We start from the raw sequence: 16,765 nt of genomic DNA, 5'->3' as shown, positions 1-16,765 counted from the left end.
TTTAATCTCTTCCGTCCATTCCCCTCTCGGTACAAATCGTGGTGCACAGTTTCGGTGCGTCTATCACGGCTGAAAAACAATTAGGGACCTCACATTAGAGGACAAAAAATGTCACTAAAAGCTAATTTGAGTCACCTCTTACCCAAATTCTTTTTAAATAGATAAACTGCCCTTAAATGATTAGTTGTTAGTAAGTAACCAAATTAAGTTAGTAGTGTGGTTAGATTAAAATCAGACTTTAGAATTAAATTTTTGGGGGAAAAATAATTTTGTGTTTTATTAAGTTGAGATGAAAAAGAAGAGGTTTTAGAGGGATCATAGACACTATGCCACAACTCAGAGAAAGAGTCGTTACTATCGGGGGTCTATCCTCTGCCGACTTCGTTATGCCAACAATGTATTGTCACAAAAATTGACGATTCAAATCTGTAACTTTTGTAGGTTATCAAAAATCGTCAACGTATTATTTTATACCATAACGACTCTAGTTAACATTTTGTGTCTATGACGCTTTTTGATCTTTATACCAAAAAGTCGTCATACCATAGTCTTTATTCAAATAGTAGTTTTGTCGTTATACAAGATAATGTACTCCTTTGTCCTAAAATTTCTGTCCTCTGTTCTAAATTTCGTTGTCCTAAAATATTGACCAACTTCTATTTATAGTCATATTTTTTAGTCAAACTTTCAAATATACTCTTCAGTTTTTTATAAATATAAAATTATTTTTAAATATAACCAATTTATAATCTTAAATAAAAAATTTCTGAATAGGAAACAAATATACTTAATCAATCCATAAAATTATATTTAAATACAATCAATTTATAATCTTTAATGATATCCTCCTGAATAGAAAACAAATCTACTAAATCAATCCATATAGATTTTTATTTTTATTTTCTATTTAAATATTTCTATGAATAATTAAATTATTGAATATGTATTATTCTCACATACTCAATAATCCATATACTCTTTTTAATTTTGGCAATATCACAACATTTAATAGGGGTAGTTTTGTACCCTCCTCTAGTCTTTTTAATATCTTGACTTAGTCAAAGCGGACTAATAATTTTGGATGGAGGGAGTACTATTTTATACAATGATCTTCACTTTACCCAATTATGGTACAAAACAACGACTCTGATTTTGTCTTTTTATACCAAAAAGTGATACCAAAGAGTCGTTATCATTTTCTTTTTATACATAGACGACTCCACCAAATTTGATGACGATTTTACGGTACACAATGACGATCCTACTAAATTAACATGACGATCCTTTCATTTTTTTTTTGAATAGAGAGAAAGTTATTTATTATAATGAGTCGTTAGTGTATAAAGAAGGATCGTGAGAGTAGGATCGTCAATTGGTTCTATAATACACTGACGACTCTATTTTAGGGAAAAAAATCTTAAAACCCAGAAAAATGGTCGTTATCTCCTACGCCTTAAACATCAACGATTTTTCATACAAGTAACATGCAGATGAAAAATCGTTAACGTATAAAATTATCGAGATTGACGACCCTTATTCTTTAACTGCTATTTTTCGGTTAGAAATCAAATTTTACAAACAAAACATCAAATTAAACGCAAATAGGAAGTAGATTAGTAAGGTTTAGTTCACCTACTTTTTAATCGGGTGAAGAAAAAAAATTCTAATCAGGTGAAGAAAAAAATAATCTTGGAGTTATTAATGGAGTCGCGATAGAGAGGCGAAAAAAAAGATGAAACTGATTTTTTTTTGGGTTTAGAAATGAAAATGAATTGGGACTTAGGATTAAAGGGTGATAGGTTTTTAGCTTTTATTATTAGGAAAACATAAAATAGACCTTTCGCTCAATTTTGGAAACCACCTATGATTTATGGTATGGGTATAAATTGATTAGGATCCTAATTGTTTTTTGGAGCCTCCAATTAAACGGTGTTGCATTATCATGTTATCTGGGTAAGGAGGTACAAGTTTGAGCTTGGTTTTTCATGTCTTTCGTCCGCGACAACAGGACCTAAGTTAAGAATCCGCGATCGGCCGTGGTTTTAGACTTATAGTGTCCGTCGGTTTCTATTTCAAATACATACACAGTCTTGAAAAGCAAGTTTTGACTTGCAGGGAATAGATTTTGAAGTGTCTTGTCCATGACATTTCCTTCCCGGTTTCCAATTGTTGCACCTTCCTTTGTTTTCCTTCCCGGTTTCCAATTGTTGCACCTTCCTTTGTTATAACTCAGTTCCTAGATGGCATCCTATAAATATGCATATATAGTGACATACAAACCCTTCAACTAGAAATTTAAAATTTCAACTGGAAATTTAAAAATTCCATCTCATCTCTTTCTCTCAACTTCATCATAACTAAGGATGGATTGTCAATTCATGATAGTGTCAGCTGCCGTCTAAATCTAAAAGTGATCCACCTTTTAAGTAGTGATCCAAAAGACTACGATAACAACTCCGCATCACCAGAGAATTCCATATTCGGAACGATTGAAATTTTGCTGAAAGAAAACACCCGAATTGATTCCAGAGTACATGTGAACAGTATCGAGAACCTGTGTTCGTTTCACAGTACAGTAAACTACGTCGCATACATGCTTCGCCAGTTGGATACGCATAACTATATGGAATACTGTTTTAAAGATGTCCAAAACAAAGTTACAGCTTTTGTGGTTGGGACTGCAAAAAAGAAGCATCGAGAAATCCTCAAGGTGTTAACTCTTTTAAAGTTGTAGCGGATTTGGAAGTTAATATTGATCATGACACCCATATGTCAGACTCTGACGATGTAAGTTTTGGGGATTTAGATGACCATACTCAGCAGCCATAAAATTGATGAATATGGAATGATGAGTGAGATTGACGATGAATTTGACTTGGCCGCGTGGAACAATCAATCGAACATATGAAAGTTCGTACATCAAAATCAGCTGTTGCTGAATTAATACGACGAGCATATAATATTTAATTATATTTGACCTGTGCATATATATACATAATTTCGTTTGATTGATTCTTTTTTTTTTTTTTGATACGAATTGATTGATTCTTTAGCTTAAGCATAAAACATTTAAACGACATGCAAGCAAGACTATATATAAAAGCTTGAGAGACAAATTTATTGCATTGATATTGATAGATATGAGTAGTTTGTAATACTCTTAGGTTGCTCTTCACTAGTAGCAACTACAAAAAAGAAATTCATCAACTTCTTCTCGTTATTCTGTCTCATCACTAGATGTCTAAATTCGGTCATACTGTTCTCAACAATCGACCTCTATGCGAACCTTGAATAAGGGATTAGCATATCACGACGCAAGGGCTTGCTGAAAAATTCCGTCAAGCCTGACTGAACAAAATTTACTCGAACAGTTTCATCATCGATACCCGAAACACCGAGGATGACGCTTTGAATTCCCATTTCGCGAATTCTGCTCGTAGCCTTCATAAATCAATTTTGAATATCAATATGAATGAAAAAAGAAGAAAAAATTGGCACTTACTAACTGGTTACTTATGAAATTAAACCGTAGGTTTTGGGAATGTACTAGAAACCTAGCTCTTTATATTACGGTAGAAATGAAATATGTACTTAGTAAGTATTTGGACATATGTACCTGTGCCCCATTCATGATCGGCATTTCGTAATCCATAAGGATTACATCAAATTTCTTTCCTTCCTCGTGGAGTTGCACTGCTTCTTGGCCATTCTTAGCCTCCTGAGTTTGGAAACCAAGAGATCTTAGATGGCAACTGTGAAACATACGCATAAATTCTGAATCATCAACAACGAGTGCGGTAGTTGGATGCATTAGTACGAATACGGATAAATTGAGGCTGAACCTGGATGCCTGAAATTACAGAAATGAGGGGCTTAATTAGAAATTAAGGATATCAAGGCCTAATTTTTTGAGAGAATAATATAAAGGTCTACTGGGCCTCAATTGCATGAGATCCTTTGATGGAAAATTTGATCTCCAACTCTATTTCTTCTCCGTTATTTTTGTATTATATCTAGAATAAAAACCAAAGTATACAATAACAATTAAATTTTAAATGACACCAAAAAAAATTTGTTTCGAGTACTGAAAGAGAGGAAAATGGATATGCCATTTGGAGCAAAACCATGCAGCCATTGCTAAAGGTAGTAAGAAAGTTGACAATGGTTTCATATTGAAAGTGAAATTTTAACATACTGATTGCGAGTAATAATGAAATAAAACCGACGAGAGAATAGAGAAAGCAAGTTCTAACTCACAAATATTTCAATCCTAAAGGATATAAGAATTAAGGATCTAGTCTGATTAGTAGAAATACTTGAAGAAAGGAAAAACTAACCAAGGAGGATTAGTTAGCTAGGGAAGAGACTACACGACAAACCTCTTCAAGAATGCTTGGTGAGTGCACCCTCTAAATCTCTTGTGGCCTTAAATAAGGTCCAAAATGAGTAATCTGACATTAATAAGAAATCCTGGGGAGAATGAAAGATTCAGGACTAGTGAACATGGATTTTAGGAGTAATTAATCAGGCATGACGTGCCTCAGTTTCTATGACATAATCTGTTGTGAGATCTGTTTTTGTTTTTGTTTAAATAAAATCTTACTTTTCTCAATACTGATAAAACTTTTGAATATTACATCTCTGTGAAGATTCCGAAATTAATATTTCACAAGATTTTGTTTCATCTGCGTATCCTAACTAAAAAGTTGTAATGGTTGCCGGAAAAGTTTCCATACATGCTAAATATAATAATAACACGTGCCAAAATTACTTTCCGACTCTCAGAGGACATATTAAAGAAAAACAAACTAAAAAAATGAGTAAGTTAGTATAAATGTATAGGTGGTTGGAAGTTTAAACTTATTCCTTACTTAGAGGTGAATATCAGGCTTACTTCCAGTTTTGACTGAATCAGCCAAAAAATAATTCAAAAATCTTTGTCGGTCAATTTACAAGTTAGTTAGGACCAACCGAGTTGGTGATTTTGTTGGTTTAGTCAGTTTCAAATGCCGCCAGTAAAAAATAAGAAAAAAAATAACTTTTGTAACAATTGACAACGATGTAATTTGAAAATTTTCAAGTCCATCAGTAGTTAAATTTTCCTTTTTTTTTTGATTAACTAGCAATTTCTATACCTTGGAACATATGGATAAATCAAATCAAGGAAACCAGCCGTAATAAATATATTATAAGTTTCAGTTTGGTTTATAAACAAGTACTAGGCTATCATAAAATATCAACCAAGCATCAGATTCTTGGAAGGAGTGGCATATTTTGGGTTACGATGTAAAGTTTGGATCACATGACAAATTTTAAGTCAAGGATTCGCACGGAAATATCTAAGCCATAGGCAATATTAGGGTTAAATCTAATTTTTGGAACTAATCCCACACTGAGAATTTTGATCGCAAAAAGAAGTTCGGGTTTAAGTGTAAATTTTGAACAACGAAAATAATACGAGACAAACTCAGGTCACAAATAACATTTTAGCTGCGCGAGAAAACCAGCGCCAAGAAATGAATTAAAGGCATTATACTCCACGCCATATGATATGGATGATGGAACGAAACTTGAGCAACAATACAAATTTCTAGGCCTTCGGCTCGTTTCTATGGATATGACAAACTGGAAAATTTACAACCCATTGAAGAAGAGTTTTTACCAAGCGGTAGGGCTACATAAACCATTCTAAGAAGAAAATTGTGAAACGTTTAAGTGTAGCGTGAACCAAAGAAGTTATCTAACGACTTGCAATGGTTTAAGTTTTGTGAAAATCGTTGATGTTAGTTCGCTTAAGGTGAACCCAAACCAAAAAGAGAATCTTTTTTTAAATGTTTAATATGAGCCATTAGATTATTTCAATTTCATCTGTTAGATCTTTTCATAACTATCTAATTCGGTATGTATGTAAGTCCATATCGACATGGCTCATATTTTATCCAAGGTTACGTATGTTATCATTTGCATATGGTTTTTAATTATAACATGGAAAAATTATTAAACTTTACCCCTTTCCATATTATAATAATTTCAACTCTATTTTATTATATATAAAGATTTTAACCGCCCGATACTAAAAACTAATAAAATTGTCATTGTTAGAAAACCGATAGTATTGTAGCGAACCATGGAAGTGGAAAACCAAACTGAACTGACTATTTTATGCTTTGGTGCAGTTTCAGACACCAAAAAACCGTTCATTTTGGTTTCGGTTTGGTTCCATACAAAATCTTACCATGTGCAGCCCTAGCGATCAGTAAAGTCTTGGTCATTCTGTGGAAACTTTTCTCTCAATTAAACCTTTAATTTTGGCCTCCCTCGTTCTATCGCTCATTCGAATCACTAGTGTGAATATCAGGGTTGAATCATTGGGTGTTTTTATACTCAATTCTCACAAATATTACATCTTATTTTAGTAGTATAAAATAAATATTATAGGATAAGTTAGTAGTATAAAATATTATATCTTATTTTTGGTAACTTCTGAGCGACAAATTGATGATTACTTAGTCTATTGTTTATCGGTCGATAGAGAGTTTATCGTTAATTACTTTTAATTAGTTTATCTTTAAATTATTTTTGAAATGAAAATTTTCCAATTTCCATAGGAACTGGACTTTGGAACCACTTTTTATCACGAAGAAATATTTCTCTACAAGGTCTATTTCAAATTTTTATTTTTACTTTTTTCCAGGTAAGAATTCAAATAACTAGGGAGCATTGAGGTAGAACACCACCGAGGAAGTAAGGAGGAACACACCCATTGGAAGATGATCCTCCCAAAACAAAGTTGTTTAAGTAGCAGTCTTCTATGATTATTGCGTATAGGTTGAAAGCCTCAGGCAAGTTGCAGTTATCGTTTGTATTCACTAGTAGTGTACGGCGAAGTAAAGTTTAACGACCTTTCTATGGAATTTTCTTGACATAATACTCATTTTAATAATTTAGCGGGTTTTGCTTAGGTTGATACTGAAAACAATCTCAAAATTTTCGTTTCTTATATTCTAATTACTATTAAAATTTTGAATCGTCTTGGTTTAATCAAAGACTCCCTCCTGAACTCAACTTTTTATATTTGAATTTTTGAAAGAAAAAAAAATATTCGACTGAGTTCTTCACCAGAAAGATGGACAAAAAGAAGTGCAAAACAGTAAGTCGACAACTTTTCTCAAAGTAACATAGCCGAACTTCAATTTATTCTTAGTTCCCGAAAACATATTTTAGGTTTGGTTGTTACTATTTTTCTACCTAATCGAACTTCCACAAATACTTTAGACATTTAAACGTTTATTGAATTCAAGATTTCTAAGATACGATGGATTTGATATATTATCAGGAAGGTCATTAAAATTCTAAGACCTAACTGCATTGGGACTTGTCGCGTTCACTCTAGTTTAGACATATAAGAGAGAAAATAGACGCCTGATGTAGAATTCTCAATACATCCAATATTAAGAAGAAACTCCTTCGAAGGTTGTTGATCTTGGCAATAACATCAGGTAGTGAAATTCTGAAATTTAAAATTACAACTTTTCTTTAAAAATTGTTTCAAATTAAGATTTTAACTCTACATGTTCTTAATGTGGTTGTATATGAACTAAAGTGGATCCATTCTAAGTGTAACACCCGAGTTTTTTATGAGGATCAAACCCATATTAAGATCTCAAACATTACAGGTTGGAAAGAGACTTATGCATAAATTTTTATTATATATATTCCACCATACACAACAACATGATTTTCGTAGAAAAGAAAATGAATCCACTAACAACATCCTCAACATATATTTAAGTTATATAGAATTACATTTAAAACAATGCCAAGAAAGCAAAACAATCGCTAAGCTACACATTTCCAACTTCCACTTCCAATTTTCATGAAATCTGCAAGAATGTCAATTGGAATGAGATGAAAGCTCAATAGAATATATCCCATTATCTAAACATACGCAAAAAAATATCAGTTTAACGATACTCCCCCCCCCCCCTTGCAATCCCTGGCAGTCACCTACTTTGAGGTTATAAAGAAGCTGATCCCCTCCACCCTTTAAATTTCAGAACGTGATACAATTTTGTTGAAGTTCAATAGGGTCAAGGATGATCAATATTATCATCTAGCCTTTCCTATTTGTGGGCTTAATTAGAGTCTTGAGCCGAACCAGTTCAGGAGCGTGGTTAGTTACATATTTGGTATACCTCTTTTCATTGAAGATAGTTTGTGCTCTAGCTGTAATAGGGAGATATAAATTTTTGGAGATCATGCATTACATTGTGCCAGTGATATGGGGCTGAAATTCAGACATGTCTAGGTTCGGGATGTTTTCGCTAACATTTGTAACAAGGTTGTTGTACCTGCTAGGAGTGAAGTTGCTTTCGGCTTCTTGTCTCGTGGATGTGATTCTTTGAGGCTTGTTGATGTTCTGGTATACAATTGAGAGAATGATCAAGATGTTATTTAGATGTCACTGGTGTCTCACCTTTCACAGGGGGTGGTATCATATCTTTTATTCCCAGTCAAGATATTTCTCAAGCTACTCAACGCAAATGCACTAAGTATTTGGACATGTTTGTTGCTCATGGTTATGGCTTTGGTATCCCGACCTTTTCAACCTTAAGGGAGCTTGGTGAAGATACTACTATCTTTTTGAAAAGGTTGAAGAAATGTTTAGTAAAAAACGTGGCAAGCGCTGATTCTAACAGTTTTTTCATAGAATATGGGTGGTCATTCAAAAGGGTGTTGGAGCCCATCTTGTTTCAAAATTCTCATCCAATCTCTTGTAATGCTTTTCTAGTTACATGTAGTTTTATGTTTTATATAATTTTTAAATAAATGAATAAAAAATAAAATAAATAAAATATCGAGATAACTTGCTCTCTTAAATGTATTGGTACACCCATTATCAAGATTTCTGAAATGGATTTAACCTAAGCATCCCTCAATTTTTAAGGGTATCCCCTAAATGTGAGTCCATGCATAACTACAGTAGAACCTCCGAGTTGGGACCAGCGTGCTAAATTAATAAACCGCTAAATTTATAAAATAATAAAAAAAAAAATTTTTATAGGTCCCTTCGAATATATAAATTAATAATTCTCCAATTTATATAATTTAATTTTACAGTTATGCTAATTTGGTAAAGAATAATTCAATTATGCTGATTTATAATAATTTGGTTTTTCCTTAAAATTGATGTCACATCGAATTTCATATTGGATTTTCCTTAATATTAGAAGAGTTTCTGGTGTTTGTGGTTTCTTGATGCAATAAAAACCAATTCAATATCTTTCCAGCTTTCATAGCTTCTTTACGGGAAGGTGGCTCTGTAACTATAATTTCATCTTTGACTTCCACGTCATCACTTTCGTCTTTTCCCATGATACTATTATTTCCTCGTCAGTCAACAAATCTGAAATAATATCCTTTTGAGGGCATGGCTCTGTAACTACACTTTCATCTTCGACTTTCACATCATCACTTTTGTCTTTTCCCATGAGTGCTATCCATTGAATGAATCTTACAATGACGAAAACAATTTCCATTGAATGAATCTTACAGTGACGAAAACAATTTGCAATGGAATAAGGTGTATCGGTTCATTTTATTAATAATTTTTTTAGAATTAAACAATATTTTTAATGATAATTAATATATAATTTAATTAATATTTTTAATAATATTAATATATAAAACGGGCACCTAGCTCAGCTGGTCATCCCCGTTTCCCAAAGTTTCATGCGCTCTAGGAGGTCCCAGGTTCGAGCCACCGATGACGTAATATTGCAAAAATTAACATGAAAGGTAGAGTTAGCTTGCCCCCCTTGTGACACAATCTCAGCCCCCAATCCGTTTTGATTCCCTTGGCTAGGTTATCCATGAGGCTCGCTGGTAGGTTAACATAGCAACCTGTTCAATTAATATAGTAGTATGTTGTTGGAGCTTAGCTTGTAAGGCTTCCAACTAGTTAACATAATACTCTTTATGTGGAAATAAAAAGGAAAAATTTAATAAATACAATAATTATCTAATAATTATTTAATTTAACGATTATTTATTTATTATATGAGAATTAAATCATACGAATTACAACGAGTTGTTGGTAGCTTAGCAACAAGCGCTTCAACACCTTTTTGGAATATCGCGATAAATTGATATATTTTTCCACCCTTATAGGGTACTGTATACTGTACTTATTCAACTCAGGTGCATTACGGGAAAATGAAACTTATATTAATGTTAATCATGGGCAGACCTTAGAACTCCCATTTGTATGGTAACTAAAAATGATTTCAGCCACATACTCAACAATTTAAGTATCAAGCTTTTCTGATAATAATCGATCTTTCTAATTCAATTCAAAAAAATTGGAAAGAAAAATTGAAGTAACTACCTAATCATTTTGTGATGTCTTTAAGCATTCCCACAAATTTTTTGATAGTCAAATAAAAAAAAAACAAATCCACAAGCTTCTTGGGTATCTCACATTCATTGTCTCGTCCTTTGCATTCTGAGATCCCACTGCTTCTCCCTTATGACCTCGTCTTCAGGGGTGGTGGCCATTCTTGTAATTTTCAACAAGTCAAGCTCAACAAGCTCTTCGAACAAGGTAGCCTCATCGTGGTTGACAAACATTAGTTATGTTTTTCCGACATGTAAGCCAAGGTAAAGAAATTCGGTTACAGTACCATCGTCTAATGGTTTGAATTTCAAGAGCAACACAACTTCCCTATTCTCTTGGGAATTTCTTTTTCATATAGCCCACTGCTTCTCCCTTCTGACCTCTTTCTTCAACACACAAAAAAAAATGGCAAAAAGATTTTGTAGTCTGTCAGACAACTGCACAATCATCACAGCAGGCCAAAGCCAAGCCGAGAACGATCATCTACAGCCACAAGGCCTATATCATAGGCCTGTGACCATTAATCACGCTCTGATTGCGCAGTCCTATTTCATCAACCAGACTGTGGTTCCTGTCTCCTTAGAACTCAAGGTCTCCTTAGAACTCAAGGATACAGACGGAAACTGGAAGAGAGTTGACTACTATAAATCGGAAACTTCGTAAGAACGACGAATCCAACAATTTATAGGTAAGATCTCATCGTATTATTCATTGAAACCTTTGACAAACTCTTTTTCTAGCGACTTCGAGAAAGAAAGTGGCCCCGAGCTCGAAACCTGGCCGCGAGTCGAGTACTACAAGTCGGAAACTTCAGAAGAACGATGAACCCAACCATTCATAGGTAAGATTTAATCAGAATATTTTCAGAAACCTTAAACAAACACTTTTCAAGGGGTATTTTTTGCAGAAGTGAATAAAATTTAGTCGAAGTGAGAAAAATTTAGCAGAAGTGTTTATACTTATACGACAACTCTTATAAAGATTGTGAATAGTGATGACAATTTATTTTTGCAGAAGTGAGAAAAATTTAGCAGAAGCGAGAAATTTTTTAGCAGAAGTGAGAAATTTTTTAGCAGAAGTGAATAAAATTTAGCAGAAGTGAGCAAAATTTAGCAGAAGTGTTTATACCTCTACGATAACTCTTATAAAAGGTTGTCAATAGAGATAAATTTTTCTTATCAAAAGTGAGAAGTTTTTTGCTGAAGTGAATAAAATTTAGCAGAAGTGAGAAAAATTTAGCAGAAGTGGGATTTTTTTTTGCAGCAGTGAATAAAATTTAGTAGAATTGAGAAAAATTTAGCAGAAGTTTTTATACCTCTACGACGACTCTTAAGGGGGTTGTAGAAGGTCTATTTATCCTTTTCGATCTCCCATCATAACCATCCATTTACATCATAAACATCAACAACAATATAAGAGATTCAGAAATTAAGATATTCAGAAATAAGAGTACTGCTTCCAAAAAAAAAAGCCATAAAGAATACTCCCCCCAAATGGGTTTTCGCAATCACAATTTTGTTTTCGTGCTTTCTCTGATCATTATAATCTCTCTGTTTAATAGCACTGCAGGAGAACAATCCAACGACCGAGTGGATTCAGTCTGCAATCAAACCCCAAATCCTAAGTTCTGCTTCGATGCTATATACGCCGATCCTGATGCTTCAGACGCTAATATAGTTGCGTTCGCTTATATCTCTTTTCACTTAGCAAGCAGCAACGCTATAAACACCCCGTCCTTCATTACTGATCATCATAATAAAACCAATGGGTCTCACGGTGTAACACAGGAGGACGGTCTGAAACAATGTAGCCTTGATTACGGAAAGGCAGAGAATGCACTTGACGTAGCCCTCGCCTACTTGGACTCGGATACTTTTGAGCTTGGAAAGTACGCGGCTATTGCTGCTCAGTCTGCAGTCCATTGCGAGCATAGATTGAATGAAACTAAGATGATATCTTCATCATTACATTCACAAATGACTAGGAGGAATACAAATTTGAAACTACTGGCTGGTATCTGTTCAGTGATCTCATCAATGCTTGTTATGTAACCTTCAAATATATTGAATTATTACTTAATGTTTTGTTAATGAATACTAGAAATAATCCGTGCGGTAATGGCATGGTATGATGCTAACATTAAGTATTTGGAAATTTCAAATAAAAAAAATTAATTCGACATCTATCTAATTAATGATTATATTCAATTATATTTCAAAACGTTGTTAAGTTGAATTTCACACGTATGATCTTGTGGATCAGGAAGTTTCATATAAATAATCTTTAAATTTGGTTAAAAGTATAGTGGATTAAAGAGTAATTACTGAAATTGAATCTTGCTAGTCAAATTATTCTATCGTGTTAAATTATTTTATTGTTGATGAATCAAACCAAAATGGCACAAGCTCGATCAAGCTTGGATTAATGTGCAATACATATATTTTTAAGATTGTATCATCAATCCATTTAACAATCCGAATCATTTTACCAATTCATTTTCCTAAATAAAAAATGTATATAATTGTTATCTAGTTTACGTGATAAAAAATTCTTACCTATTATTAATTTTATCTTAATATTTTTTTTTATCAATCCGTGATTTCTTCCTACAAACATACAAAATAGGGGAGAGCATATATAACATCATCAATAGAGGAATTCTTACCAACATAGAAAAATTGTTAATAATACTCTTAATTTTTTTTCAATCAATCCCTGGTTTCTTAAATTTTTTCAATTCTACTTAATTAATGAAGCTTGACCAGAATAATAATTTTCCTAAAATAAATTTGCATTGAATTTATTTGATTTAAATGAAGAAATCCAATCAATAATGAATTTTTATGACCCTAATTACGAGGGATCCCAATCAATTTAAATTCATAATAAAAATGGTTATTTGTATCCAACATGTGGTAATGCCAACATGGTGATTTGGATCAAATAATTAGATATTTAAGCTAATTCTTTTTATTTGTATTTATTTTTTGTATAGTCAGTTTTATTTATGATCCAATTATGGGGGTACCCAATCAATGCAAATCCATAATAAAAAGAGGTTACAACTCTTATATTCGTCGGATGTCTTTGGCTGAGATGAGCTTGAGATGGTCGGATGCAACGTTTGTCTCTCAAAATATTATCCGACCGTCCAAGGATCAAAAACCCATTTTGTTTTGTATTATAAATTTTTTTCTTCTTCTCTTTATTTTTCTGTTCTAAGACCATGTAAGGTCAAATGTTATCAAACAAACATAAATTTCTTAGTCAATAAATATGTTTTGTGTCGTCTTGCAGAATCTCAATCATTTTTTGATGATCAAACTAAAAAAGAAAACAAACCCACAAGCTTCTTTCGTATCTCACATTTAATCGTCTTATTCTTTTCTTTCTGACTCGTTCTGATGCCCTGTGCTTCTCCCTTCTAACGTCCTTCCTCTTCTTCATCCGGGGTGATAGACTTTCTCGGGTGTCTTTCCCTATGATCATATCTGCTACTCTCTGGAAAATCAGATCCAACAAGCTCTTATATTCAGATAAATTTACCACTTATGGCGCGCAGTTTAATTACATCCATCAGCTGAGTCCAAGAATTTTTGGAGTCTTAAAAAAGAAAAAATACAACCGCACGATCAACACAGACAGACAACTGCATGATCATCACAGCAGGCAGATGAGCCAACCAAAAAGATATTCATGATTTTTACTCAATATATACAGTTTTCTCCCCTCAACTTTCATGATCTTTGTTTGATGATTACGGAAAAGATCAATTTTTTAATTACTATGTCTCAAGATTAAACATCTATTAATCTACGAAATTAACACTAATCAATCAAGGATAAATCATTAGGTTTAGTGTCCATGATTTGTGTGATTTATCCAAGAATCCCCATCTTTAGGTTTAGTATCCATGTTTAGATTATTTTTTCCAATGAGGTATTTAATATCCATTAGTTGATACCATAGAGAGTCTTTTCTGTCTCTAATCTCCAGTCAATTTTAGTGATCGTGGAACTGTTGAAGTGTTCGATATTCATGAAACCCAAACCTCTCATTTCCTTTGGCTTGCATACATCAATCCTGGCTTTAGGATAGTAACCTTTAGGATTGTCTAAGCATTTCCCCCTGAAGAAATCCCTTTGCATCTAGTTGAGGTCTTGACAAGTTTGTTTAGGGAGTTCAAAGGAATTCATTTACATAGATGCTAGTTATAGAGGTGACAGAGTTGATGAGGACATGTCTACCAGGAGGATTGAGAGGGGCATTCTTCCAACTAGATAATCTAAGCTTTAATTTATCAACCCCATGTTTAAAAGAATTAATCTTGCTTTTATGGGTGAATAGAGAAGAACCAAGGTATTTTTCATTCAACTGAAGTACTTGAACCCCCATATTGTTGCTGATTATGGAGAATTAGGTTTGGATATTGTTTTTGCTGGGAAAAAACATCGGATTTGTTGAAGTTGATGAGCTGACCGGAAGTTTCACCAAACATTTTGAGAATATCCATTAGATTTTTCCTTTCAATCTTGTAGGATTTGCAAAAAACCGTGTAATCATCAGCAAAAAGGAGATGGTTGATGGAAGGTGCGTTCTTGTATATCTTGATACCAGTGATGAGACCCATCTCTTCAGCTTCGGTGAGAATTATGGAGAAAGATTCCATGCATAAGAGGAATAGGTAGGAGATAGAGGGTCACCTTGTCTTAGCCCTCTGGTAGGTTTGAAGAATTTTTCTGGAGAGCCATTGATGAGGACAAGATAATAGTGGTAGAAATGCACTGGGAGATTTTTCCATACTATTGATTATTGAAACCAATTACATTCATACTAGTTATTAGAAATCCCCAATCTACTCTGTCAAAGGCTTTGTCCATGTCTATTTTCATGTCGATACTACCATTCTCACCTTTTTGGCCTCTTTTGGATCTCATGGTATGAATAATTTCATGTGTTATGAAAATATTGTCAGAGATTTGTATACTAAGGATGAAAGCAGATTGGTAGGGGGTATATAAGGATTCATGCTATAGGCTAAAAATTCGGAAATGATTTTGTAGGTGGTGTTGCAAAGGCTTATAGGTCTAAATAGCTTGAAGAGGAGGGGTTATCAATTTTGGGGATAAGGGATATGCAGGTGGAGTTCATTTCTTGAGCATGTGTCCAGATGTGAAAAAATGTTGGACCATTTTAGTAATGTCTTCTCCTAGAGTCCCAATTAGCTTGGAAGAAGTTGGGAAGAAAGCAATCAGGACCAGGAGATTTGTCACCAACCATGCTGAAGAGGATGACTTTGATCTCATTAGTTTCTTAAGGTCTATTTAGGATGGAATTGTTATGGGGGGTTAGGGTGGTTGGGATGAGGTTGACGATGTTAGGGTTGATGGTTAAATTTTCAGCAATATAGCCATGTTGGAAAAATGGTTGGTGAAGCAGGCAGATATTTCTTGAAAGTCAGTAATCCAAACTCCCTTTTCATTTTGAATGGTATCTATCTTATTTCTTCTGAATCTGCACTCAGTGGCTCTATGAAAATATTTAGTATTTTTGTCTCCCAATTAGTAGCTCGGTTTCTGCTCTTGGTCTTCCATATTTTTTTTCTTCAATATCCAACTAGTCATCGAGCTTCTTTATTGCGAGTCTGAGAGTTTGTCCCCTATCCATACACTCTTCTATATTAGTTTAGGTGTTGTCATACACCTCTTTATTCCAGACTCTGACATGAAGTTTAATATCTTTGACATTTCTAGCAATGATAAAAGCACTTGATCCTGAGAAGTATTTGCTCCAACATTCAGCTATAATCTTCATGGAATCTTCATGATCAAGCGAAGACCCAAAGAATTTGAAAGGAATGCTACCATTTCCCCAATGAGGATAGGTATTTAACAAAATAGGGTGGTGATCCGACCATTTAAATGGAATGCAACTATTTCTCCAATGAGTATTTAACAAAATAGGGTGGTGATCAGACCATATATCCATCATATTATAAATAGTGGTGTTGGAATATAGGAGAATCCAACTATCAGTAACAATTCCTCTATACAATCTTTGCTCAGTGAGAGCAGGACCAGTTATTTTATTAGACCCTGTGAAAGGACATCCAGTGAAGCCAATATACACCATATCCATATCAAGAATCTTGTTGTTAAAGAAATTAGCCTCAGTGGGATCAATAGGGTGAACACCAAATTTTTCAGAGTCATGGAGAATGAAGTTAAAGTCACCAATAAACAAAGAAGATGATTGGTAGCAGTTGCGTTTCCCAACATCTTCCATGATTTAGCTTTCTTAATCGGCACATAGGGACTACCATAATAGCCATTGAAGAGCTAAGGAGGGATATTTGCAGGGATGATAATA

At 33.7% G+C, this 16,765-nt stretch overlaps 2 protein-coding genes and 1 non-coding gene across 3 annotated transcripts; 1 reads left to right on the top strand and 2 right to left on the bottom strand.

Annotated features, from left to right (window-relative positions):
* Positions 1–3,095: 3,095 nt before the first annotated feature.
* LOC113329570 (two-component response regulator 24-like) lies at positions 3,096–4,387 on the bottom strand. The gene is made up of 3 exons (XM_026576430.1): positions 4,380–4,387; positions 3,617–3,850; positions 3,096–3,441 (listed from the first exon to the last, which is right to left on the bottom strand). The coding sequence occupies exons 2-3, from the start codon at positions 3,809–3,811 to the stop codon at positions 3,277–3,279; spliced, it is 360 nt and encodes a 119-aa protein (XP_026432215.1). The 5' UTR covers positions 3,812–3,850; positions 4,380–4,387; the 3' UTR covers positions 3,096–3,276.
* A 6,432-nt stretch (positions 4,388–10,819) lies between these two features.
* Positions 10,820–11,032, bottom strand: LOC113330293. The gene has a single exon (XR_003350159.1). It is a non-coding gene; the product is annotated as a small nucleolar RNA U3 (small nucleolar RNA).
* Positions 11,033–11,889: 857 nt separating this feature from the next.
* Positions 11,890–12,447, top strand: LOC113329800. Its single transcript, XM_026576627.1, has one exon. The coding sequence runs from the start codon at positions 11,890–11,892 to the stop codon at positions 12,445–12,447; it is 558 nt and encodes a 185-aa protein (XP_026432412.1).
* Positions 12,448–16,765: the final 4,318 nt, after the last annotated feature.

The sequence above is a fragment of the Papaver somniferum genome, unplaced genomic scaffold (assembly GCF_003573695.1).
Source record: "Papaver somniferum cultivar HN1 unplaced genomic scaffold, ASM357369v1 unplaced-scaffold_117, whole genome shotgun sequence".
Classification (NCBI taxonomy): domain Eukaryota; kingdom Viridiplantae; phylum Streptophyta; class Magnoliopsida; order Ranunculales; family Papaveraceae; genus Papaver; species Papaver somniferum.
Note: the sequence above shows the minus strand (reverse complement) of the source record. Positions and strands in the feature narration are given on the sequence as shown.